This window comes from Neovison vison, chromosome 14 (assembly GCF_020171115.1).
Source record: "Neovison vison isolate M4711 chromosome 14, ASM_NN_V1, whole genome shotgun sequence".
NCBI classification, from domain to species: Eukaryota; Metazoa; Chordata; class Mammalia; order Carnivora; family Mustelidae; genus Neogale; species Neogale vison.
In genome coordinates, this window is record NC_058104.1 from 1,268,991 (window position 1) to 1,294,751 (window position 25,761).

General features: G+C 66.2%; 3 protein-coding genes across 8 annotated transcripts; all 3 read right to left on the reverse strand.

Moving 5' to 3' along the window:
* Window positions 1-304: 304 nt before the first annotated feature.
* PIGQ (phosphatidylinositol glycan anchor biosynthesis class Q) lies at window positions 305-14,464 on the reverse strand. 6 transcript variants are annotated; one of them, XM_044232837.1, is made up of 11 exons: window positions 14,449-14,464; window positions 9,585-10,277; window positions 7,833-7,964; window positions 7,583-7,703; window positions 5,655-5,781; window positions 5,365-5,518; window positions 5,144-5,255; window positions 4,367-4,447; window positions 3,765-3,879; window positions 2,228-2,289; window positions 305-1,491 (listed from the first exon to the last, which is right to left on the reverse strand). In XM_044232837.1, exons 2-11 carry the CDS (start codon window positions 10,265-10,267, stop codon window positions 1,339-1,341), a joined length of 1,740 nt encoding a protein of 579 aa, XP_044088772.1. In that variant the 5' UTR covers window positions 10,268-10,277; window positions 14,449-14,464; the 3' UTR covers window positions 305-1,338. The 6 variants fall into 6 exon arrangements, with proteins under 6 accessions (XP_044088772.1, XP_044088774.1, XP_044088771.1 ...); XM_044232839.1 differs by lacking the exon at window positions 14,449-14,464 and adding an exon at window positions 13,049-13,154; XM_044232836.1 differs by lacking the exon at window positions 14,449-14,464 and adding an exon at window positions 10,530-11,532.
* Window positions 14,465-15,013: 549 nt separating this feature from the next.
* NHLRC4 (NHL repeat containing 4) lies at window positions 15,014-15,375 on the reverse strand. The gene is given in 3 exon segments (XM_044233966.1): window positions 15,014-15,083; window positions 15,085-15,123; window positions 15,125-15,375. Coding segments are annotated over 3 exon segments (360 nt in total).
* Window positions 15,376-18,064: 2,689 nt separating this feature from the next.
* On the reverse strand, window positions 18,065-20,084 carry PRR35 (proline rich 35). The gene is made up of 2 exons (XM_044233737.1): window positions 18,988-20,084; window positions 18,065-18,758 (listed from the first exon to the last, which is right to left on the reverse strand). Exons 1-2 carry the CDS (start codon window positions 20,082-20,084, stop codon window positions 18,125-18,127), a joined length of 1,731 nt encoding a protein of 576 aa, XP_044089672.1. The 3' UTR covers window positions 18,065-18,124.
* Between the last annotated feature and the right edge of the window lie 5,677 nt (window positions 20,085-25,761).

Genomic DNA, 25,761 nt, shown 5'->3' on the forward strand with positions numbered 1-25,761 from the left:
ACAGCTGGCATAGGGGAAAGTACGCCCCTGCCCTCGGCCCTGTCCCCCAACCAGGGCAAGGCCAAAACCAGACAGCAAGTGGCCCTGGCTCCGTCCACATATGCCAGGACACATTCAAGGGATCAGACTTGCAGGGAGGCCCACTCCAGGGGACGGCATTGTAGACACCTCTAGACAAACATGGGGGCCAGCTGTCCCAGGACCCCAGGAAAAGGAGAGCCTCAATACACCCCCACCAAGGTTAGGACAGAGGTGTGGGGCCTCCTCAGACCGACCGCCCAGGCAGCAGCGGGAAGGCAGAGGGTGCACTCCAAACAGGTGGGAGGTTTTATTGTCACTGCAGAAAAAGGCAGAGCTAAGACCTGGCCCATGAGAGGAGACACCGGGCTGGGCGGGGGCCGCCTCCATGGGCTCCCGACCGCGGCCCGCAGTCAGAGAGTGCACGCTACATACAAACATTTCCCGCTCCAAAAGGTCTCAACACGTAGGATGCCATCTGGTCACGCGGGCCGCCTCCCCTGGGCATGCTGGGGCTCACGCCCACAGCTGGACTCCATGCCCTGAATGCTAGGACGCCCCCTCCGCACGCAGGAGGCCACAGACACGTCTGCCCGGGAGCTGCCTGCTTCTGCAGGAAGCCAGTGAGGGCCTCTTCCTGCATGGGCGCAGGGCAGCAAGGTGGACGGGAAGGTGGACGGGTGCTCAGTCTTCAGTGAGGCAGTTCCGGGCACCCCATGTGGACTGGCTTCACACAGGGAGGCCTGAAAGCCCTGGGGGCAGCTTCTGCTGCAAAGCAGTCTCCCCAGGGGGCATAATGCAAACCCCGTGTGCTCCAGGCTGAGCGCACTGCTGCCCAGCCAGCTTCCCAGAGGGCCCTGTGTCATTGGGGCTGCTGGCTCCGGCCAGGGACATAGAAGTATAGCCCCAAGCAAGGAGATGCTTGAGGGTCAGCCTCAGGAACTGCTGAGTGCGTCCGGGGAGGGGTCCCTCTACCCCATGGCAGGGTGGGGCTGCTGGGAGCACCAGGGAGACCCGCCAGATCGCCCCCTGGGAGTGGGCATGGTGGGCGGAGGCGGGGGCTCTGGGTGTGATCAGGGGTGGGGGGACTGCTGGGCAGGGCTTGGGGGGCTGGTGGGTACCGGGTGGCCAGTGCCATCAGAAGAGGTCAGGAGGGGGATCCTGAGGCAGACACGCAAGTGACGGATTACAGGCCAGGTGGCCTGGCCGGCCGCCCCTATCCACCACCTCAGAGCCAGGAGGAGACACAGAGGTCTCGAACAACTGGGGGCACAAGTGAGGCCACACAGTGGTGCTGGGCAGGCCGGCCACCGGGGCCTCTCAGTCCTGCTTGTCCCCTCTCTGCCTCCAGGGGTAGATGAGCTCCCCGAAGAACAGCTTGCGGCACAGGGAGCCCCAGGAGTGCGTGGGGTGGCAGCCGCAGCTGGGCAGGCGGTAGGCGTGCACCACACGACCGTAAGGCAGGGGGTTGATCTGGAAGCACAAGGGCCGTGGTCAGCTGGGCTACACCCCCCAAATCCCTGAGGCTCCAGCTTGTCGGTCCTAGTGGTCCCTCACTGGGGGTCCCTGGGCTGTCTGCTGTAGGTCCCCAGGGGCAGGCTAAACAGCTGGAGAGGGAGCGCTGGGGCCAAGCTCAGGTGTGCTCTCCTCCCGGCAGGCTGCAGGCAGGCGAGGCTGCAGGACCAGCCACCCAGGGGCCACACCCCTGAGGAAACCACGCAGGGCCCCAGCCGCCTAGCATCTCCTCTCTCCCGGAGATGCGGTCCCCCGGCCAACCCCAGCAGCCCCCAGCGAGTCACCCAGGGACCCGCCCGCGCACTCCCACAGCTCAGAAAGACTTTCTCAGAGCAAGAGTGTGTCCTGAGCCCTTGGCCAAGCCTGTGCTCTTCCTCCTGGAATGAGAGCCTGTGGGGCTCAGGGCAAGAGCCCGGGCTGGCTGAAGGCTTTGGACACAGCACAGGGGATCCTGTCCGGGTCCTGCTGAGGGAGGTTCCAGCTGGAGGGGTCACGGTGCCCAGAGGTCTTGGGGGTGAGGAGGGAGCCTTCCCTTGGGGCCCCACCCGTCAACTCTACCGCGCCTGTGTAGTCCTCCCCCAGGGCAGCATGGAGGGACCGGATCCCAGCTGCCCCAGAACACAGGCAACATCACCGCGGCCGGGAGAGGGGTCCGTCCATGTGCACGGGTACGAGAGGCACGCAGGGGCCTCACCTGCATCAGGAGGCGGAGGGGCCTGCCGGCCTCGTGCTCCAGGACTCGGAACTTCACGCCCGCTGCAAGGACGGCAAGGTGCCCGTGAGGCACACGGGGCCCTGGGCAGATAGCCTCCCGGGCCTCCCGCCCCGTGTGCCTGCAGAGGCAGGGCTGGGCACCGGGGCTGTGGCGGCAGAGGCCAGGTGTCCGAGCTGCGCTCAGGAGGCCGCACCCCTGGCTTGCCTCCCGCCCCTCGCCTCCCCACCCCTTCCCAGCTGCCTCTCTGAGCTGTCTGCTGGGCCAGGATCAAAGCCTCCACAGACTTCACGGAGACAGAAGCTGCGTGTCTGGGAGGTGGGGAAGAGTCGGTTGGGCCTTGGGGACGCGGGCTGCACTGCTCTGCAAGGGGGGACGGGGCTCTTCCCCCAGAATGGACGGGGTACTCGGAGGGGCGCGGCTGCCCTGCTGGCATCCTAATGCTGAACTCCGGGTCAGCGGAGTTGACTGTGCCCCTGGCCTGCAGCTGGGGCTCCCAAGCCTGGGAATTTCCGAGGCAGAAAGTTCTTGAAAAGAGAAGCAGGAGCTAATTATCAATTCATGAAGAGCCCCCAGGGCAAAGTTGGAAGGAGGCGGGCGCGTCTGTGGACTCAGCTGTGAAGCTGCAACAACTCTGCTCTGACGGTGGGCTTCGGGCTGGGTGAGGGAGGGGCTGGGTCTTGGGCTCTCTGCCTGCCCGCTCCTGGCATTCCCTAGTGAGGAGAGAGGCTGGGGTCCCTGGCATGGGCCACCTGGGGGCCTGCAGGGGACGTTGCCTGCAAAGGGAATTTAAGAGCACCGGTAGGCAGACTTGGCCCAAAGCACACGGAGCACGCAGGTTCAAGTCCCCTGGCTCTCTGTGGGCTGGAAGCGGCTGCCGGGAGCTCTGGCGTGGGGGCTGGGAAGCCGCTGGGTGGGATCTGTACCAAGAACGCCTGCGTTCCCTGACGTGTTCAAAACCCCTGAATGGGGATGGACTGACTCACAATGCTGGGACCAGTTAGGTCAGCACCCCCACCACCTACAGTGGGGATGACCTCCCCTCAGAGGCATCTGGCCGACCTAGTGGTTGGCGTCAGCATGAAAACAGAAGCAGCCACCTGCAGAGGGGGACGGCCAGGGGCAGTGAGGGGGGGTGCTGTCCCCATGCAGTGGTGTGGGGCGGGGGTGGGAAGCTGCTCTCTAGCACCCTCCAGGCTGGTCTGTCCCATCCAAGGCTGAGGGGCACCAGCCACACACCCAGTCCCACATGAGCTCACAGGGACGCTTCTTGGAGCCACATTTAGGTACCACCTACACCACCGCAGACATGTGTCAGGGTAAAGGTCCACGCTCATCACAGAAGCAGGTGAGACAGGAAGGGCTGCCTCTGTCACCTCTGGACCCTCCAGCTCACTGCAGACAGCCGGCCCAGGGGACACCTGGCAGTCTCTGCCCGCCCCCACTCCCCATGCCCTGCACACCTCGGCTTCCAGGCAGGGCCTCGGGGCACCCGCGCCCACCGCACACACAGACCTACCCGCGAGCCTGTAGGGCCGGCAGAGCCGGAGGCCAAGCGAGTAGAGCGGCAGGGAGTTGACGAGGTCCACGAGCAGATGGATCAGGCCCTGCACGGCCACCACCAGCAGCCGGAGCTGCAGCGACAGACAGCGCTCAGCCACATGCCCGAAAGCACGGCAGCCCAGAGGGTGCTGGGCCACAGCGGAGGGGGAGCAGGGGCTCAATCCCCTGGGGAGGGCCCAGACTCATCCTGGGAGGGCACAGCTCCCACCCCAACGCTGAGGCCCAGCTGTGAAGGGATAGGGGAGAAGTGGGCAGGGGAAGCTGACCCCCGGGAAGCATGCCACTGGCCCCTTGCATCCTGTCCCCCGTGCACCCAACTATGTGTCCCAGAGCGGTGGGTGGCATCCCCCCAGGGTAGGACCCCTGCATGCTCTAGGGCCCAGCACACAGCACCCAGAGAGTCTGGAACAGCCATGCCCCATGGGTGGCCTGTCCATGGCCGCTGGGCCGGCAGGCCAAGCACACAGCTGGTACTCCAAGCACTGTGGCCGAGGGCCATCAGCCAGATCGCCCAGGGCCACATGCAACACCCGCCGCGCTATGCGCCTCTCTGCTCACCAAGGTGAACACCAGGTAGTACAGGGCTGTGGTGGGCAACAGGAAGAGCAGGACGGTGAAGAGCAGAGTCCCGATGAACAGCTGCAGGGACAGCGGCACCATGTCAGGGCCGGCGGGAGCCCATGCCGGGGCCAGCCCCGGGGCAGCGTGAGCCACACCTCCGCGGCCGCCCCCGCCACACACACACACACACACACCCCGACAACCAGGCAGAAGCGGGCTGTCTGCCAGCAGAACACCTGGGCTTCCTGAGACACTCAGGAACACCCGCTCACGACAGCTGTCTCCAGCATGGGAGACACTCAGAGACACAGAACCGCCAGCAGGGTTTGGCCTGTGCACTGAAGGCAGGAGGGCTGTGACCCGTGGCAGGAAGGGCATGCCTCCCAGGGCAGCACGTGGGGTCCACCCTGCAGACCAGGTCTGTACACGCCAGGGGAAAAGTCAGAGCCGGGTCCTGTGCATAGGTCACGTCCACACCCCACAGGCCAGGAGCTGCCAGGGGCCCAGCACCCTCCTCACACCGGGGCCCACCTCCCACCTGGGGCAAGGTCCTGCACTCTGAGGGCTCCTCAAGCACCTGGCTCCCTGCAGACCACTCCCAGGCCCCAGGCTCAGCCCTCCGGCCGCCAAGCTGCCGAGTCACAAGCTGAGCAGCCGTCCTGGCCAGGCTCATGGAGAGGGAGCGGGCGGACAGGAGCATGGGGCCAGTCACCCGTGGGTCCCACAGGCTCCCTGGGGCTACGGTGCCATCCCCCCTGCCCTCCGGCCGCGTACCTGGTCAAGGTCATAGGAGCACGAGTCCACGCGCTGGCGCAGCACGTTCCACTTCTTCCCCCGGAAGAGGCGCCAGAGCGAGGACAGACCGCAGATCTTCAGGCAGTACAGCCTGCGGGCCACAGGCAGCATCAGGGCTGCACCTACACTCCCCCCCCGCCTCCCCCCACTCAGGGCTGGAGGCCGCCATGGACCAGCCGCACGGGGGCGCGCTCACCCACCTGGCCCCGTAGACGTAGAAGCAGTAGATGTGGAAGGTGAGCAAGGCGATGATGTCGGACAGGGTGGACAGGGCGACCGTCAGCCCCAGGCAGGCCGAGAGGCCCACATGCCACAGGATGTGCTCGATGAAGGGGGAAAGGAGGTGGACATAGCCTGGAGGGACAGGGTTGGCCCTGAGGGAGCAGCGGGGGGAGGTCCTGCCCCTCCCCAGTCCCTCACTTCCAGAAACATGAGCAGCCAGCCAGCAGAGCAAGGATGGGGCTGGGGGGACAGTGCAGAGGGCACTCACTAATCCACAGGTGCAGATGGTACAGGAAGAAGCGGCCCAGCACCTGGTCCAGCGCCCGGTTCATCTTCAGCCCAGCGGGCGCTCCCATCAGCCACTGCAGCAGGTGCTGGAGTGCCTCGGCCACGTGCTGCAGAGACACAGGAGGGACAGGAAGCCCACAGCCTGGACCCCAGCAGAGCCAGCCCATCTGCGCAGGGCAAAGAGAGTCTGGGCCCCCCCACCCCAGGTGTCTCCTAATGTGCTGAGCACACGAGGTCTCCTTCACTCATCTGGCCAAGGAACCTCTCTTCACAGAGGCTCTGGGACCTGGGCCTGAGACAGAGCCCACGAGGCTGACAGTCTGCCCTAGGCCTCAGGCCACAAGGGCCCTGAAGGGCATCCCCTTTCCTCCACCTCAATCCTCTCACCACTGGACCCAAAGGCGTGCTGGATCCCACATGCCCAGAGGTGGGACAGACCCCAGTTCACCATGAATCTTATAGAAGGAGCCCCTCAGCTGAGGACCACACCCCACCACCTGGCATGGCACCACCGAGGGCCTGAGCTGGGTGGGTGACCCCAGGAGACCCTGAGGGTTTGGAGCCCATCAGGGGCCCATGGAGCAGGGGGAGAGCTGGAGGGCTTCGTAGAGGGAAGCACAGATGGGGTCTGCGTTAGAAGCAGCGTCCAGGGGGGCTCTCACAAGCAAGCAGGGGAGGTGAACAGCACCCTGGCGACCAAGGGACGAAGGCCGGTGGCCAGGCACTGTGCCAGTCCCAGCGCACAGGCCCCGAGGCCCCAGCCTTGTCAGCAATGCGGAGGCGGTGGCCATGACAGCCCTGCCCCCCAAGTCAGACGCCTGCCATCCCCCACTGCCCACCGTGTGGGCCACGGCAGTGAGGAGAGGAACAGAACATTCTTTATAAACAGAGTTTATCTAATATTTAAAGGATAAGAGCTGAGCAGCAGGAAGAGGCTTTCGTTTTTAAATTAAATATTTATATTTCTGCACAGTTCTGCAAGAGAGAGATTGAAGACAAAGCCGGCCAAAAGGCAGAACGTGGGTTAGCAAAGTACAGCAGCTAAGCCCCTTCCTGGCCTCCAGGCCCACCCTCCTCTTGGACCAGGTCTCCCCAAGAAGGATGGGGGCTCTAGGCCTGTGAGGGGTCCTGTCCACGAGCAGGCCCAGGGCACGTCTGCAGCTAGACGCTGATGGCCGCGCCAGAGGCAGCAAGCGCAAGACCACCCAGCCAGGCCTCAGCCCCTCGAGCACTCTGGGACCAGGATGCCACTGGTGGAGGCCTAGGCGAGGCCCCAGGGGCCAGAGGGACTGCCCCAAGAGGGAAGACAAGCTCGCAACAGGAGAGACAAGCCCTACGGCTCTGAGGAACGGAGGCAGAGAAGCCAAAGGCCTGGCCCCGGCAGGGAAGAGCAACAGGCTGGAAATCCTGGAAGCCAGGGGAAGGATCACAGAGGGAGTGGGGGAGCCCTGCAGGCGAACTGCCAGCACTCAGCAGGGGACTGCAGAGTCAGCAGTGGGAGGAGCCTGATCACACAGACAGCCCTGGACCCACGGGAGGTTTCTGTGCAGCTTGCTGTGCCGACAGCCAAGCCCAGAGCCAGTGCCCTAAAGAGCCTGGAGCCGGGGACACTGGGCCTGATGGAGGCGGGTGGGCTTCACCACCAGACATGACCACCTTCAGGAATGGAAGGTAGAGGCCAGGAGCTAAGATGTGACCCGGGGGGGCAGGCGGGCACCTGGTAAGCCAAGGCTGCGCAGCCCTGAGGACCTGTCTGGGGTCAGGGATGAGGGCTGCTCCTCTGGCCCAACAGAAGGAAAGGGGTGTGCAGCTCTGGCCAGCTGAGGGGCTTCTGCTGCCCCCAGAAAGGGCCCCACCCCTGGGACACAGGTGCTCCAATCGGGACCAGGCTCCACCCAAACAACTCACATCAGCCACAGGGACGAGAGCCTCCGCCAGCTGCCCGATGCGGTCCTTCCCATGAAGCCAGGACAGCAGCGCAAGGCCGAGGGCCACATCGAGAAGCACAGAGACAAGCACGTTGGCTTTCCTGGAAGGAAGGGGCCGATGGGAGTGGGTGGTGAGGGGGGCTTGGCCAGAGGGGATCCGCGTGGGTAAGCGTGGTGCGAGGAAGTTGGGGGACGCCCCTGGCCGCGACAAAAGCAGGCAGATGCTGCACCTCATCAGCTGGGCGGGGCTCTCGGCCTTCTGGGTGCTGAAGACGAGCGCGAGCTGCTCCAGCCGGTGCCCGAGCTGCCCACACACAGACAGCTTGCTCCAGATGAAGGACAGCGGCCGCAGCTTGAACACCCTGTGATGGGCCAAGAGAGGTGGCCGTGTGGGTCATGCAGTGGTTCCCCTGCCTGCCAGGGAGCAGGGGCCCCTCAGCTGGCACCAACACTCCTTCGCAGGCCCACCCCAAGACCCTGGAGGCCACGCTCCTGAGCTCAGCGGGACAGGGACACCATGGGGGCGGGGCGACACCAGCAGTGACTCGAGGCACCCCCAAAGTCACGAGCTGAGGCCTCGCCCCAGGAGAGGAGAGAACGCACTGTCCCGCCTGCTAGCGCCTTGCCCTGCTGGGTGGGCGACGCTCTTCGGGGGTCTGCGAGCCAATCGGGCTGCCCCATGGAACTGATGTCTCCCGAGGCAAAGGAAGCACCAAGACGCTTCTGCACATGTTCCGGCACTGAGAGGAGGTGTGTGCAGGCAAAGGTAAGGAAGGCCCTCTTGGCCACCGGTTCCACGTGCCTATAGAGCCTTGCTGCCACAGGCAGGGATCTGCAGGGCCCGAGCCCAATGCAGAGCGGCCACCCGGCCAGGCGCTCAGACGCTCGGGAGGAAGGAGGAAGCCTTCAGGCAGCTCTGAGCCAGCTTCAGGAAGGAGACACGGTCCGCACAGCCATCCCAAATGCCAGTCAAGTGGAAGGCAGCCCTGCACTGTCTGCACCGAGCCCCCAACCCCCGCCCGCATGGCAGGGTCCCTGAGGCTCTGACCAGCCCAGGGCAGCCGGGCCCAATAGCATCCCTGGGGCTGCCCTAGAGGGCCAGGGGGCTTCTCTCCTGCACAGCAGTGGCGATGCCACACACGACTGCCGCTGCGCTCTCCCCACGGCTCGAGCCGATGAGCTGATCAGGGTCGGGGCCGCACCAGCATCTCTAACCTTTCTCGAGTCCTCGGAAGGTGGTAACAGCTAAGGACCAGCCCCAAGACTGCACTTCGGCTGACGCTCACTTTCCTGTAACTCAGTCCAGGGGGTTGTGACGATCCCAAACCCACCGTTCATGTCCAGGTTCCCTGCAGCCCTCAACCCAAGGCACCGTCCATACATAGCTGCCCAGGGGCTCTGCCAAGACAGGCCAGAGTGCTCCACAGCCCCAGGTCAGCAGGTGAGGCCAGTCCCCAAACTGGACAGCCGGAACCCCAGGACCTAAGTAGGGGCACCATCAGGGAGCGGGCTTCTCACAGAGGGAGGGGCCCTGAGGCCGGAACAGCCGGTGCCATCCCAGCATTCCCTGGGCCCTCAAGGGCTACCCCCGGGACAGGGCTGCAGCCAGTATTCCAGGGGACACGGGCCCACCAGGGCCAGGGAAGCAGGAGGGACCTGCACGCCTTTAGGAGGACAGCTCCCAGGCACCGGGCCGCGCGGACACCAGCGGACATTCCCCCTGCAGGGGACTGAGCCACCTAGAGTCCACACTGGATGGCTACCCCCTGGGTCCCATGTAAAGGTGGAGGCGGCCAAGGGAGTCTGCTGTGCCCAGGGAACCACCACCCCCCAGACGCGCCTATGGATATCGGGGGAGGGAACAGGAGATGGAAGCGGGAGACTCGGCAGGGCGCATCTGGGCCTCCACGGCTCTGCACCCTGAGTGGTGGGCCTCCAGCTCGGCAGCCGCCTCCTCCCGCCCCGGCCCCAGGGGCACGTACCGGCAGGTGCGGGCCGCTGAGATGAGCGACAGCAGGCAGGCCAGCAGCAGGCAGACCGGCCCCGAGGCCCGCTTTGCCAGCTCCGCAAGGATGCTCGCCTCCACGCCCTCCGACTGCCAGTGGCTCAGCCGCACAGGGCCCTCGTCAAAGCGGTCGCTCCGGAAGAGCACCTCACTGCGCGCCACCGTGTCGAAGACGGCAGCCAAGCCCTCGGCGCCGGCCGTGGCGTCCCCCGCCTGGCGGTCGGGCAGCACTGCGGGCGGGTGCAGCTGGGATAGCAGCACCTGGCGCTGGTCGTAGAACACGAGCATGACCTGGTCCTTGACGCCAGGGCGGGCGGGCCCCTGCTGGCGGATGGCCTTGCAGCTCCAGACCCCACTGGTCCTCTCTCGGCACAGCTGCAGCCAGGGCTCGTGGGAGAAGATGGCGCCCAGGCCCTCCAGGAAGGGCCCCAGGCGCTCCTCAGCATCCTGGCGTCGGTGGCACCAGGTGCCCAGCACAGCCAGCCCCACGCGGCCAGCCTGATGCACCTGGGCCAGCAGCTCCTTCACCTGGATGGGGATGAAGGGAAAGTGCACCACGGCCAGGACCACGGCGCTGCTCTGCTCCGGGACCCACCGTCCTACCAGCAGGCCGCTGTCGGCCGAGGCGCAGCATGTGGGGAAGAAGGCCTTGACCACCATGCCGGGCGGGCTGCAAGAGAGGGGAGAGTATCGGTCCAGGGGTGCTTCCGCCGCTGCCGCCGCCTCCACGGCCCAGGGCCATGGGGCCATGGGTTGGGCCCTCACGGAGTCTCCAGCACCCAGCCTTGGGTTTGATCACAGAGGCTGGCGGGACCCCAGTGGCACATCTCACGTGGGCACGGCCCCACCCCCACCCCAGGCTGGCCAACACTTCCCCCTAAAACAGGGCGAGGAGACAGGCCTGACCTCCTGGACCACTCACGAGGGGGTGCAGGGCTGAACGTGAGGGCTTTGTTCTTGTTTCCAAGGAAACCGGTGAGAGCTTGCTACGTGTACCACGTGGAAACACACACGGTCCCGTTAACAATTAGAGCAGTGCACGTGGAGTCTGAGGAACCTCGATTTCCTTACTAAGCTAGCGAGGGGAACGACAGAAACCTAAGTGGATCGCTGCTGCGCTGAGGGAAACCAGACGCAGGCACCCTGCTGGTCTCCATGGACGCTGTGCAGGAGCCCCAGCACACACCGGGAGACGTGCCTGCACCCCACGCCCTGTCCGTTGAGCCCCCGCAGGAGTCTCGGGGCTCACGTGGACCCCCCCAGCCTTGGGCCGTGCCCATGCGCCATTTCCGAGCTGGGTTCCCAGCAGGGCCCGACTTCTCTCGTCATACTGGAGCTGGGCAGCTGTCCAAACACAGCGACCCTGGAGGACGGCAAGCTCCCCACTGCCTTCTCTCAGGCTGAGGGCCGTGAACCTTCCACGTCTCTCACAACCTTCATGTGGCCTCTCAGCAGCAAGACCGGCCCCCGATTTCTGTGGGACCCTGCGCCCCGCCCTACCCAGAGGTCAGGTCACATGCAGGCTCCTCAGCAAGCACCAAGCCAAACCCCTCAAGATGGAGGGCAGCAAGCCATCCTTCAGCGAAGGCCTGAGCAAGCTTTCTCAGACGCTGGCTGTCCCCACCTTGTTGGCACAAAGGATGCAGCAGCCACCCTGAGCTAAGACCCTCAAGCTGGAGCCCACAGGTCCTGAGGGAGAAACACAAGCCATGGATGGTACCCGAGACCTCCAGGCCCCACTGCTCCCCAGGCCTGTGGGGACACACACGTTGTGATGGTGGGACATGTCACCAATGTCCTGTCGGCTGGGGGGCTCTGAGAGGGGCCTTATACAGACACAAAGGCCCCAGGCTTAAGAGGTCACTGGTCTGGGGCACCTGAGTGGCTCAGTGGGTTCAGATTCTGCCTTCGGCTCAGGTCATGATCTCAGATCATGATCTCAGGGTCCTGGGATTGAGCCCCGCATTGGGCTCTCTTCTCAGCAGGGAGCCTGCTTCCCCCTCTCTCTGCCTGCCTCTCTGCCTACTTGTGATCTCTCTATCAAATAAATAAATAAAATCTTAAAAAAAAAAAAAAGAGGTCACGAGTCCAGCTGCCCTCCCTCCCTGCAGGGAGGCCAGACGGGGCTGGGAGGTGGAGGCCTCTCACAGCTGGGGATTCCAGCTGAAGCGGGTCCCTCCCAAAGGTCCCTCCCGGCCAAGACACTAGAGAGGGCCAGCCGCAGCAGGCGTTGGCCGTGAAGAACCTGGAGCCCCACAGCCGCCCCGGCGAAGCTGCTGTAGCCGTCACCGGGGCCCACTTTCCTAACCAGCCCTCCCGGCACGGGCGAGGTGCGAGGGACCTGGGGCTCCGGGCTCGCGGACCACCGCGGGGGACCGGGAGGCACACCGCCCCTCGCGCCGGACACACAGCGGCTCAGCCCACCTGGGGCCCCTTTCCCAGCAGCCGAGGCAAGAAGAACAGCCCGAGAGCGAGCGGGTGCGGGCGCTGCACCTGACGGGGCCACGGCACGATCACCTCGGGAAACCCACTGAGACCGGCCGCCCCGGCCGCGCCTCTCTTTGTGCGCCCGGCGCTTCATCTACAAAGTCCTCCGCGAGAAGAAGCGGCCGCGGCCGTCCTGTGCCTGCGGAGACGGAGAAGCCCAGAAGCTGCCGCTGTCTCGGCGGGGCGGGGGGGGCGATCTGACTCGCCCCGCCGCAGCCTCGGGAGCCGGATCACAGAGACTGCGGCTCCGACCCGACGCCCAGGGAGAGAAGAAAGCGCGCGCGATCGATGGCGGGGGGCGGGGGAGCGGGGGACGCGGGGGGCAGGGGGGTGGGGGGGAAGAAGGGGATGGGGGGGAGCGGGGGGAGGAAGGGGAAGGGGGAGCGGGAGACGCGGGTAACCGGGGGCAGGGGGAGCGGGGAGGGAGGGGAGGGGAAGAGCGGGGGGCGGGGCTCGTGCACCCGCCTGCGTGGAGCACCGCGATCCGAAGCCAGGGCGCGGGCTGGGGAGGCCGGGTGTGTCGGGGCGCCGGGCCCCTCCCGACGGTCCCCGCGGCGGGCAGCCCCGCTCCGGACCTCGGGGCCGCAGACGCTGGGCAGGGAGGCCGTGCTCCCCGGGCACCGCAGACCGCTCCCCCCGCCCCCGTCACCGCTCCGCTCACCCGACCCCGCCCGCACCCGGGTCGCCTGCGGCTGGTCCCGCGGACCCGGGAGCGCGGTCGCGGCTTCGGCTCCTCCGACGGCCCCCCCCGCCCCCGGGGGCGCGAACTCCCCGCCCCGGCCTCGTGCCCCGCTGACCGCCCTCCCCGGTCCGCCGCGGGCCGCACCCCGACACCCCAACCCCGGGGCCCGCGGCCGGCCGCGCCGCCGCTTCGCGGAGGAGGAAACGGAGGCTCCGGGGACGGCGCCCCAAGGTCGCCCGCACTGACGCCGGCCCGCGCCCCGCAGTTCTCACCGGCTGCTCGCCAGGGCCGCGCTCTCGGGCGGCGGGGTCGGGACGGGGTGGCGGACCGCGTCGGGCGGGCCTGGACGGACCGCGGCACTCGCCGCCCCCAGCCCCGCCGCTGCCGCGCCGCGGGACCCGAGCCCCATTTCCGCCGGCTCCCGGCGTTGCCGCGCGCGACGGTCCGGTCCCCAAAGGCGCCCGAGCAGCCCGCGGACCCCGCCCGAGCGTTCCGCGCGCGCAACGTTCCAGTCTCTGGCGTCTGCCCGGTGCGCGCAGCGTCCTTGTCCTTCCGCCCAGCAGGCCCTTGCCCCTCAGTGTCCCTGTCCCCCACCCCCGTGTCCTTGTGCCCCACCAGCGTCCCTGTCCCCCACCAGTACTGTCCTTGCCCCCCACTATCCCCTCCAGCATCCTTGCCCCCCACTGTCCTTGTCTCATCCAGCGTCCTCCTCCCCCCCCACTGTCCTTGTCCCGCACCGTCAGTGTCCTTGCCCTCCTCAGTGTCCTTGTCCTCCACAGAACTCTTGTACCTCCTCCAGTCCCCCTGCAGTGTCCCCAGCACTCCCGCCTTCCAGTCCCCCACCTTCTCTTAGCTGCCAAACCTCCCCCATCCCCCATTTCCTCATCTGAGGGACCTGGTGGACCTGGCTTTGAGGGTCCCTGACCTCACCTTGCCACCACCCTCCCAAGGTGAAAGGACCCCCAAGCCCTGTGTAGGGTTCCAGAGGAGCTGCCTCCCCAGCTCCAGACAGGCCACCTCCAACAACGGGTCTCTGCAAAGGGACGCCCCCAGGGCCCAGTGGGCTAGGAAGGCTGGCCCCCGTGGGTCAGCCCAGAGGCTGCAGTCATCTGGTTTGGTCGCCAGAGGGGTCCCTAGCCCCTCCCACTCCAGGAAACAATATCCCAGTGACCAGGAGCAAAAACAGCACTCATGGAGCACGCAGTGTTTGTGCCTCCTTACGCTGACCACTGAGATCCCGCCACCCACACGGGCTGGTTCATATGCAGGGGACCTTGTCAGAGGCAATGTTCTGGTGACAGGCGGACCAGGCATTGTCCCCTTCCCACTGAAACCTCACACTGGAACTAGGATCCTGTCTGGGCCCCAAACACAGAGTCCCACCCTCATGTCCCCACCCCATTGGAGCCCCATTTGCCCATGGATCCTAAGTAACAGGAGTCCTTCCTCAAAGGGAGGCTCTTCTGGCTTAACCACCACCTGGAACCTTCCCAGCATGCTCCACCCGTGAGCTGGGAGCCCTTTGTTCCTGGTTTGCAGAAAAGAAAACACAGGTTCAGCCTTAAAGAGGGTCTCACCCTGGAGAAGTGGATTAGGGGTATAGAGGCTCCCAGCCCAGCCATGTGCCACCCCAGGGTGCCTCTGGGGCTGCCCCTCTTCTGCACTGCCTTACCTCAGGTAGGCCCAGAGAAGCTGCAAGAGGCTTGGCACCTGGGGTGCCTCTGAAGATGGGGGATAGTGAGGGGCTGCTCCCCTGCCCTGCCCTGCCCAGCCCAGCCCAGTTTCCCCCGCCCTGCCTGCTTCTGCCTGATTAGGATGCTGGGACCGGGGCACCTGGCCAGACTGGTTGCCTGGGGGAATGCTGGCAGCCGGCCCAGCGCAAGGTCGGCAGGCTTCAGGGGCTGGGCCCAAAGCTCAGGCCTTCTGGGCCCTGGACCAGCAGGGCCATGGCTTGAGTGGACATGGGGGCCGTGAGTGCTCGAGCACTCTAACCTGGGGTGTGTAGAGGGCCCAGCTTTGGAGGCTGGGAGGCAGCTGGTTGGTGGCTGCCAATGAAGTCTGAACCAACTCCAGGATGAAGGCAAAAGGCAGCTGGGACCTGGGCGAGCAGGAGCTCCAGTTGAGGGAGGGGTGGCCAGCAGTCCGGGGGGCGCAGCCAACCCACAGTGGCCCTGGGGCCCCGGGGGGTGCACCAGGCTCAGATGGGAGTCCATGGGCCAGGCCATCCTCGAGCAGTACTAGTACACCTTGATGGCACCATCCCCCACACCTGCAACCACGAGCTGGCCCTGAGGTGTACAAACCACAGTGCCTCAGCCCCTCGGACACCAGGCAAATGGGCACGGACCTTAGGGAAGAGGGTCACGCTGCCATCCACATCAGTGCACACACCTCCAGGGTTGCCAAAGTCATGCCCTGTCAGAGCCCCCAGGGAGCCCAGGGACTGGCGGGCACTGCCCACCAACCGCACATCCCTGAACTCCTTGCTCACGGTGCGGCCCCTATCAGGCCCCGGGCCCACCCAGTTGGGACCCTCCAGCCCCAATGTGGAGACTGGGGCCCATGGCTGCAAGGCAGGACTCAGCGGGACACAGTGCATGGCCCCAGGCATGGAGTCTTTCACCAGAAGGTGGCCGGCAGCCTCCACAGCCAGCCCCCCTGGGGGCTGGGAAGGTGCCCACCGTGACCCAGTGGCCGTGGGAGGCTTGGGCAGTGTGCTGAAGTGCGTGGACAGCCCCACGGACAAGGTTGCTGACCACTATGAGCCCAGGGCTATCATAGCCACATCCTCCGGCATGAAGGCTCTGACCCCTGGCAGGTGGCAGATGGACTGTCCTTCGAGGTCCATCATGCGGGCTCAGGGCACAGGCACACCCCCAGCTGTCATGAAAAGCAGGCTATCGGGCACCTGGGTGGCTCAGTGGATTAAAACCTCTGCCTTCGGCTCAGGTCATGATCTCAGGGTCCTGGGATCGAGCCCCGCATCGGGCTCTCTGCTCAGCAGGGAGCCTGCTTCCCCCTCTCTCTCTGCCTGCCTCTCTGCCTCCTTGTATTCTCTGTCTCTCAAATAAATAAATAAATTCTTAAAAAAAAAAAAAAAAGCAGGCTGTCCAGGGAGCAAGACAGATCCCAGGGTCCTCCTGTAGCCCCTGAAGGCACCAGGATCTGCCCAAGCAGGGAGGGCCGGTAGGAGCAAGCAGGGTTTCTGGGTGGGTCCATCTCACAGAGCAGGCCATGAGCCTGCCAGCGGGTTGGGGAGGCTCAGGAGACCAGAAGACAGACTGGTGTGTGGCTAGGGGTCACAGTGTCAGCTGCTCTGAGCCGAGGTCTTGAGGCTGGGCCCAGTGCAGGGCTGTGAGAGAAATGGTGTCAGTATGGGCCAAGCAGAGGTGACCCCTGTCCCCCCGCTCTTCTAGGAGTGCTGGTGTACTACCATTTCACACTTGAGGAAACTGAGGCACAGGGGTGGGGAGCAGGCTTCAAACCTAGTCCCACCAGGTCCTGAGTGCTGGCCCCACCTATAAGCCCAGCAAGCAGCCATGGGTCCAGGTCTCCTTTTTCCAGATGTGGCCCCTGGAACACAATTCTGGAGAACATGGGACCTGTGAAGGCTGCTGCAGGTTTTGCTCTGAGGCCTCCATGAGCCCCCGGGGATTGGGAGGTCTCAAGGTGTGTCGGGGGGTGGGGGGAGAGGCTGGGGGTCGGAAGACGGGGACAGATGGGCAGTGTTTCTCAAACTCCTCTGCCCAGGGAACCCTACCTTCCTTCAGGCAAGGAAAGTAACCCTTCTCGGGGGCAGCCCAAGGCTCTGGCTATCACCCCCATGAAGCCCCTGGAGACTTCCAACCCCTGCAGGGTGAGGCTGCGGGGCTTTCCAAGGCCTCTCTATGTGCTCCTCCTCAGAGAGGTGGGGGGGGGGGGCTCCTGCCTGGGGCTAGCATCCCTCGGAGGCCCCGAGCAAACATCCATGTGAGGCAGCCTCACCCACACTCCCCCAGTAGGACCACAGGGTCAGGCCCTCAGGAAAGCGGGGAAAGGAGCTGTACCCCTTGCACGTGGGCTGGGTCATTCACCAGGGTCTTGGGTGGGGAATCTCCAAGGGTTCATTCTGGCCCTCCCCCAGACTGCAGGGTTGGGTCCTGCTTCTACACCTGTGAAACTGGGCTGATGCCCCCAAGCTCACGTCTGCCTGGCAGGTGATGAGAAATCTGGGAGCAGAGACACAGGGGGTGTCAGTGGAGGACCAAGGCAGAGTGGGTCTCCCTTGGACTCTCCAGGAATCTCCAGGAAGGGAGGGGGTCAGCCCCCGTCGATGACCCAGAGCACTTCCCACTGGGCTGGCCCACACCCCGGCTCTGGACTTGGCCTCTCAATGCCCCATCGTGGAGCGGACGGCCGATGCTATCTGCTGCCTTAGCACAATTAATGGGGCAGCCTTAGGTCCTGCTCCGACTGGCCCCAGCCCGGCTGGTCCAGCTTGGGGAGCCAGGCACAGGCAGGAACTGCCCTCCCTGGGGCCATTCCCAGGTGAGTACAGAGGTATGGCCAGCTCCCGGGGACAGGAGTGATTAGCTAGGTACAAGGGTCCCCCAGGCTCCCCTCCCTGGCTGCCCCTGCCTGTGGGAAGGGCCCAGTGTGGCCGAGCAGGAAGGGAGGCAGTGAGCTGTGAAGGCTGCCCGATGCCTATCATGGCTGCAGGGGCTGGCTGGGGCCCAGCTAAGTCCACACCGGGCAAACAGCCCTGGGCCACAGAATGTGGGGGCACCGCTTAACCACAGCCAGGCTCTGACATCCGAGCTGCCCTGGCCAGATCCACAGGCTGGAGGCAGGCCCAGGGATCCGAGTCCCCCAGCAAGGTGCCCACACACAGGCTGGACCAGCTCCCAGACCAGACACACCTGCCCACCCCCCCGCCTCTCCCAGCTCAACCCCCTTGAGAGAAGGCCCCCCATTCTATTCCCCTACCCAGGGGGGCCCAGCGGTGGATACCCAGCGGGCTGGGCCGGGATGCTGCCCACTCAGATGCTGAGACCAGGGACATTTCTTTGGCGGGGACCATCCCGGGGCTGATGCCGGAACGGCAAGGGAAGAAGGAGACCCAGACCGGGTATGTGAAGATGGTTTCTATTCAAACACTCACAACAGTGATCGATAAGGAGCTATGACTCTCTGCTGTCCCTTGGGGCCCCAAAGACAGGCCAGGGCTGCGGCCCGGAGGTCAGTCCATGGGCATGCTGGACAGGCTCTGGGCCGCACCCCTGGGGCTGGAGCAGGTGGGGGGCCGGGCGTCGGACACGGGGTGGAGGGGCCCTGTCTGCTAAAAACAGAGGAAGCAGCAGACGCTGTGGTCACACCTCTGCACCCGGGGGGCTCTGGAGGCTGGGCACAGCCTCAGGGGGCCAAGAGCCCCCAGGGCCACCATGGGCCCCCCAGCTGCTGCCAGGAACGACAGGGTCCTCTGGGGCCTGAAGGGGCAGGCCCGGGGGTGGGACGCTGGAGTCAGCCTCGCATTTGGTGGTGTGGCTAGAGAAAGGCTCAGCTATTGTGGGGCCCAGCATGCGCGGGGGCTCAGGGATTCCCCGGGCCAGCGTGGGGCCCAGCTCCAGCTGTGGCCAGGTCCCCACAGGCCCCTTGGGCCCCTTGCTGGGCGCCCGCTTCACAGAGAGGTCGAGGGGGGCGTCTGGGGGCCGCACAGCCCGCTCCAAGGCCTGGTGGATGGTGAGCAACTCCTGGCGAATCTTGCCCAGCTGCTCCCGCAGAGGCCGCGGGGCCAGGCCCCCCGCAGGCACCAGCTGCCCCAGGCGCTGCTCCACCCTGGCGTAGTCCCCGAGGGCCCGGGTCAGGTCCTCGCCCACGTGCCCGGGGCCACCTGGCACCAGGCCCAGGGGTTGCTGGTGCAGGGGCGCCGCAGAGCTCGGGGTCTCGGTGTTGCCTGGCTCCTTGTCCTCAGGCCAGAGCATCATGGAGGAGCCTGTCCGAAGGCTAGGGGGTAGAAGCCAGTCAAGAAGCTGCACCCGTGCCCCCCGTCCCTGCCCCCCTCCACGGAGAACCTCTTTGCAGGCTGCCTGAGGGCCTTGGGATCCCAGAATGGTAGAGTATGGCTCCCTGGCCTTGGTTTCCCCCCTGTGGACTGAAGAATGGGGCCCAGCCACCCAGGCCAGCTTGCCTCCCTCCCCTCCCCACCCCCGTGGCCAGGGGCCCAGACACCTACCTGCTCTGGGCGCTGACCTTCACTGTGCCAGAGGGGCCCTTGCGGGGCTCCAACCTGCTTCCCAGGGGCGGCTTCCTCTTGGGGTCACTCTGGGCAGCCTGGTCCAGCTCCACCTCCTGCCCTGAGTCCCTGGGGGCTCCACCAGGCCAGGGCCTGCCCAGCCCGGGTACTGGGACCTTCAGCAGCCCTGGGGCCAGGGTCCCAGGGGGCCCCTTTGGGGCAGCTAGGGGCTTGGCAGGGGCAGACTTGCTGGCCGGCAGCCCCAGCGTATGCTCCAGCAGCAGGGGGTAGTACAAGCGGGGGACCAGGGCAGGGTGCTCAGGGGCCTGTGGGGAGGGGAAAGCAGAGGTCGGGGGCAACAGGGGGCTGGCAGAGGCCAGAAAGGGCATGTGGGCTGCAGCGGCCAGGGAGGGTCCCAGGTAGGAGAAGAGACCAGGGCCCAGAGGACAGTTGACACCTAGCAGGGACAGATGGAGGCTCTGGGCCTCAGGGAACTCGCTGGGGGTGGGCGGGGGGTAGCAGGGGACGCCCCCGCTCTCAGGGCCAGCTGCAGCCGCGTCCACCAGGGCTATGCCCCTTCGGCCCCCACCCGGCCCCAGCTTCCACGCCTCAGCCAGAAGCCCCCCAGGGCCCACCTCCTTCTGGGCATCCCGGGCCCCAGGGGAGGGGGCCCCGTGGGACCCGTCAGCCCCCAGCTTTGGGCCCCCCACGCGGCGTTGCAGGGAGAGGCCCTGAGGGGCCGGGTCAGGCGTGGGGGGCGTGTCCGAGAGCCGGGGTCCCCGGGGCTGGGGCTGGCGGCCTGGGTGTGCTGGGCCCGCGGGGCCTTCGGGGCTGGGCGCACGGGGCCGGGGCGCGGCGGGGGCGCGGCGGCAGGCCCAGTCTGGAGAGTCGAGCAGCAGCGAGAGGGAGTCCTTGCAGAGGCTGTACTTCATGTGGTTGTACAGGTGCGACTTCTCCAGGCAGGTGAACGGGCACTGGAAGCACTTGTAGTTGTAGGGTTTGCCCCACGGCCGCGGGATATAGTGCGGCTTCTTGGGCTTCCGCGCCCGCGCCCGCGCCCCGGCGCCCAGGCGGCAGGAGCCCGCCTCGCGGGACATGGCAGCCGCTAGCGGGCGGGTCCGGGCCCCATGGCCACCTGCGCACAGGGGGCCTTGGTCAGCGGCCGCCCGCGACCGGCTCTCCACTGCCCTCCGCGCGCAGCTCCGTGCGCCACCACCACCCTGCGGCCTGAGCCGCACCCGCGCGCCCCCTCCCCCACCTCCTCTTTCGCGCGCGCGCCCGCGGCTAGGGCCCCGACGGGCGGATGAGCGCCAAAGACCCCAGCTTAGTGTGACTTGGGGGAACAGCGAGTGCTTCTGCAGGGGGTTATGTCGCAGCGCGCGCTGGGAATGGCTGCTGAAGCTGCTGCTTCTCCGAAACCCAGGGCAACGGGGCATCCTGTGTTTTATCTGTGGACCCTGCGCTGGTGCTCACGCTGGCCCCCGCCCGCCAGCCCCCAGCAGGCCCCCTTCTGGGCTGATTCCATCTGTGCCAACCGGCTGAGTGACTCCAGGCCAGGTGTGGCAAGGCCGGTTCCTGGGGACACCAGCCCTTCCCAGTCTCCCTCCCCCCCAAGAGCCTTCCTCAGTGCAGGAAAGCCAAGATGAACACAGGCCGGGGAGAGATCAGACCAGCTCCAAGCCTCACTAGCACGGTGTGCATGTGCGTGTGTAGGCGCGTGTGTCCCTGCTCCGGCAGACTGCTGGGTGGGCACTGGAGGGGGTCAGCCTCGTGTGGGGCCAGGCAGGGGGGGCGGGGACATCCCGACAGGGCCCCACGGCACAGCCACCTGCTCAGCCTAGCCATCTGGGTGGCTTCAGGCAGGTCAGCGGCCCGGCCCGCAGCGGCCAGGCTCAGCCAGGCTCAGCCAAGACCCTCCTCTCCCCACACCCCACACACTCGCTCGGAAGCCACTCTGCACTCCATCTGGGCCGCCACCTGGGCCATCCACCGCCCCTGTGTGCGCCTGCGTGGGGCACATGGTGAGTGTGTGCACACCGGCTTCGGGTGTGTGCACACGAGCGTTACAAGGCTCCAGATGAGCCCTTACCCGTCGCCTGGAGGGGCAGCCTCTGCATGGCTGGGCCGACTCGGTAGAGAGTCCGCTGCCAAAACACACGGGGCCCAGGCACTCGGGCACACACGCACACACACACACACCCTGCTCAGAGTGGACATGGCGGCGGTGCCCACAAAAGGACTCAGAGCTCAGCCGGGGCAGCAAGTAGGCACCTGGACGCATGCACGGGTGCGTGCACACACACCTGGGCACATACATGGGAACAGACACGCTTGCAGATGTGCATACGCACACACTTGCCCTGTTCCCCAGGACCCTGCGCTGGCCAGGGGGTTGAGCAGGGCAGGGGTAGGGTGCAGCGCAGCCATGGGGCACAGGCCGTCCTCCCTGCTGGCCTTCAGGCTCTGCACACAGCGGGCAGTCCTGTCTGCTGCCCCACAACACCGGGTGCCCCCCGCCAGGGGTGGAGAGAGCATCTGAAGGAGCCCTTCAAAGGGAGATCAGATCAGCCTTGTAACCACTAGCACGGGGGCGGGGGGCGGTGGAGAAAGCAGACAGATGAGAACTGACTGGTTTGTAGGTGTCCATGTCTTTTAGGGGATGGGGCTTGGAGAAGGGCGTGGGGGTTGGGAACAGGGGGCTGGGCTCGGGAAAGGGCCTGGGGCTCCCTGAGGGGCAGCACACCCTCTTGGACTTGGTGGTGGGAGCAGAGGTGGGCCCCATCCCTGTCTCCTGAACCCTCCCCAAGATACAGATGACAAATGGGCATGTGTGCTTGGGAGACAGAGACGGCTGCACTGGGGCCATCGATCACCCAGCCCTGGGAGCCACACAGCTGTGCTGCCTGGTGCCACCACCCAGCCCACCTCCCAGTCAGGCCCCTGGACTCAGGAAGTGGCAGGCTCTTCCCGTGCTCCCTCTTCATATCAGTCACCTGGGTGTGCGTTGTGCGGGGGGCGGTGGGGGGGCTTGTTCAGGCAACATCTTAGCAGCTACTGACCCCATGGGGACCCAGAGGACGCCTGGCACCCACCCAGTATGCTTGTGCACAAGCAGAAGACACCCCCAGACACCAGCAAGCACCCACACACACAAACAAAAGCACGTTCATTTGCACACGTGTCCCTACGTGTGACTGGGTGCAGGGTCCTTGGGCAGCCTGCTGGCCCAGACACCTGAGCCCACTAGCCCTTCCCTGCCTAGGAGAGAACTGGTGTCCAGGCAGGAGAAGGAGGCCCTACCTCAGAGAGGAGAGAGGGCGCCCTGTGCCTGCAGCCACCGTGGGCCAGCAGGGAGATTGGAGCTCACCCCATCCCCCCAGCCCTTCAGAGACTTGGCCAGAGCCCCACAGGGCTTGGTAGAGAGGGGGTGACCAGGCTCCTCCTTGCCTGAGGTGGAGACCCCAACTCCTTCCCCCTCCCCAGCACACCCCATCCCTGGAGGGAGAGTGCCCTCCTACAGGAACAGGGTAGCGCCCAGGGAGTCCCCTGAGCAGAAGTGAGGGGGACATGGGGGTTGCGGCTGCCCCAGCCGGGCCTGGACACTCCCGGAGTCCCGCCGCCCCCCCGTGCCCTTCGAGCCCAACCCGGTCCCGCGCGACCCCCAAACTTCGCGCCGCCGCCCGCCCCCTGCCCTACCTGCGCGCTGGCGGATAGGAGCCCGCGGCGCCCGGGGAAGTCTGCGCGTGGCCCCCAAGACGCGGCGGGCAGTTCCTGTCCCAGCCCCGCCGGGTGCCAGCCGCGAGCCTGGAGCCCACGGGACCGGCTCGGGCCCTCGGGGCAGCGACACGGACTCCCGCAGGGAAATTGAGGCCCGGCGCTGGGAGCGGCCGCCGAGCGGTCTGCGGTCACTCACTTGGCAGCGAGTCCCCGGAGCGCCCGCCGCCGACCGCGCGCGTCCCCCCGACGCCGACTCGCGCCCACCGAAGTTGGCGGCCGGATGCCGCGCGTGCGCCACGGCGCGCGGGGGCTTGGGGGCGCTGCGACCTCCGACCTGGGCTCATGGGGGAGGGGACTCGCGAGCTCGGGAGCGGTCTCCCCGGTGCCCCCCCCCCCCCCCCCGCGCCAAAGCCGCCCTCTCGCCCGCACTCACCTCGGGCGCCAGGACACGCTTGCTCAGCCCTCTCCTCCGCTCTGGTGAGTCCTGGGTGGAACGGTGGCCGGTGACACCGGTGGCACCACCCGAGCGGCAGGGACGGCCGGGGAGCTCTGTGGACCAGCGGGGAGTGGAGGCGCAGGTGTGCGGCGGAATGAGGGGCGCCCGGCACCGTCCCTGCCTCCGTTGCCTGCAGGCTGCTGGGGGGGTGCACGGAGGCGGCCAGGTCTCCCGGGTCCCACAGCGGTTTGACGGGGTGTCAGTGGCCGAGGGCGCAGGGAGAAGCGCCGTCAGCACTCATCCGTCAGGGCAGGGCTCTGGCCCCTGACAGCCGCCCTCCCGAGCCAAGGCCTGGGGGGCTGAGCCGTGGGAGCTGTGGGGCACAGAGCCAGCCTGGGGAGGGCTGCAGCCCAGCCTTGGGTGGGGCAGGAGCCCAGCCTGGCCAGGAGACAGAGCCCAGGAGGGCTGGAGGAGCCCGGCAGCAGAGCCCAGGGCACCCAGGGTGGAGCCAGTCTCCTTCCCCCACCAGCGCTCCCCAGCCAAGCTCGTCTCCAAACAGAAGGCTGAATGGATCTGCACTCCCTAAGCCCCTGCCCTGCCCCCTGATGGCTCCAGGCTCCAGGCTCAGGAAAGGATGGTCACCGTGGACTCACGTTCCCCTTTCTGGAAACACTACCTCACCACACTGACAGGGGCGCACCTCTCTGCCTGCCAGTCCTGCAAAGGGCCTGCGTTTCCTCTGGGAAGACCTGTGGTGGAGGAGGGGCAGGGGCAGGGACAGCCTCGGGTGTCCGGGACCCCCCCTAGAAACCCCTGCTGCTCCTGTCCTCATGGCCAGAGCTGTTTCCAGCCCACCTCCCCAAGGACGCCCATTCCATGTTGCTCCTCAAGCTGCCGAAATCTAATGGTCCCGGATCCCACTTCTCAGCTAGATCCTGGTAGAAATTCATCTGCCCCGCAAGTTCTGTTCCAGACGTGAACACAGACATGCCGGGGGCAGGACCAGACTCGATCTCTCTCCACTCTGGTGGAGTCTTGCCTTTGTTTGGGGGGAGGGTACCTTCACCCAGAGATGGCTAAGGAAGGCTCATGAGGGTCTTCTTCACCCTCCCTGAGGGCCGAGGTTCAGGCTCCAGAGTACTCTCCACTCAGTTTGGGGGGAAGGGAGAAGTATCCTCTAGGGGCTCTGAGTATTACATCTCAAGTGGGGCGCCCAGAGGAGGGCCCTGGATGCAGAGTCCAACACCCCCAGGCCCCATGAACCTGGCCTCCATTTCCCCATCTGTGCAGGAGGGTGACAGGCCGCAGCTCAGATGCCAGCACCGGTCGCCGTGCCGACACGGGTTCTGGTCACCTGTGACAGGCATCACAAGCAGGACCCTGCGGTTCTGGGGTTGCCCAGGGCAAAGAGGCTGGTTGGACGGGGAGCGTCTTTGTCCTGGCCCAGGGCCACCCTCCCTGACGCCACCTGAGGGGACTCGCTTCTTCTCCTCATCAAGTCCGAAGGGTAGGGCTGGGGGCTGGGTGGCACAGCGTGTCAGCCTTCTCCTCTCCGCCCGCCTGGCCTGGCCCAGCTGACCAGCTGACCGTGCAGGCAGCCCTAGGCCGGGAGACAGCTTGAGTGGCCGTCACGCCAGCAGCCCCGTGGAGAGTTAGAGGCCAGGAGGCCCGTTCCTTCTGCACTCGGGCCCCTGGATGGGCTCAGTCGGGCCCGGGTGCCTCGTCTCAGGCCAGGACCAGAGGGGGTCAAGGGCACAGGCTACCCAGAGATGGCGTGGGATGCAGGCTCCCAGGCCTTGGCCACTGGGCCCCAGGGACACTTCCTTGCTCCCCTACCCCCTCCGGCCGAGCCCTCCGAGTCTGGGAGGTAATGCAGCCGCCAGCCAAGGGCATGGGCTCACTGGAGGCCGTGGCCATCACTTAGGGAAGGAAGGTGATGGGCCAGAGAGTCCCGGGTGCTGGGACCCTGCCTTTCCACGTGCAGAGAGGACAGCCTGGGACACCCGCCCGCGTGAGCCCAGAGAGGAGGGAGGAAGAGATGGGACACGGAGGAGGCCACCCCTGTGCATGGCCTTTTGAGTCTGAGTTTGAGGAAGAGGAGAGGTGGTGGCACCTCCAGGGGCTCAGCAACCGGGGGCGTGACCTATATGCATCTCTGGCCTTCCAAGAGGGTCGGCGTGGGGGTGGGCCCCAGAGCCCAACTGAGTGGTGGCAGCCCAATGGCCTTTGCAAGGGAGTGTGGGTCTGGCCAGCCCCCAGGAGCACCGGTGACTGTCCCCACCCCCTGCAGCTGGGCAAGGCTGGGACGTCAATGCCAGCCCCTTGTCCCCTGTCCCCTCCGCCAAGGCCCATCTGCTCCATCATCACTAGGACATCTTTCCACTCAAGAGCAGGGGTGGGGTGGGTCAAGACCCCCGGTGGGGACCCATTCCACACATTGGGAAGAGCGTGGGTCTGGACCCCTGAAGCAGGACAGGGCCACCCATGGCTCTGGGGCTTGGTCACGTGTGGCTCCGAGCTCTGAGACCCCTCCCTCATTCCCCTCACTGGGATGGGAGGGCACTTGATTTCCAGCTGCTTCAGGCACCGGCGGGGTTTAGGGCAGCAGCGTCTCTTCAGTG

What these genes read in the sequence shown, in the direction of transcription:
- PRR35 (XM_044233737.1), bottom strand. Translation starts at nt 20,084, where the DNA reads ATGTCCCGCGAGGCGGGCTCCTGCCGCCTGGGCGCCGGGGCGCGGGCG. An exon ending in AAGGTCAGCGCCCAGAGCAG is followed by an intron (nt 18,759 to 18,987) that starts GTAGGTGTCTGG and finishes TCTACCCCCTAG; the next exon opens with CCTTCGGACAGGCTCCTCCA.
- PIGQ (XM_044232834.1), bottom strand. Translation starts at nt 10,357, where the DNA reads ATGGCCCCATGGCCCTGGGCCGTGGAGGCGGCGGCAGCGGCGGAAGCA. An exon ending in TCAGCGGCCCGCACCTGCCG is followed by an intron (nt 7,965 to 9,584) that starts GTACGTGCCCCT and finishes GGCCCATCACAG; the next exon opens with GGTGTTCAAGCTGCGGCCGC. An exon ending in AGCCCCGCCCAGCTGATGAG is followed by an intron (nt 7,704 to 7,832) that starts GTGCAGCATCTG and finishes CCTTCCTTCCAG; the next exon opens with GAAAGCCAACGTGCTTGTCT.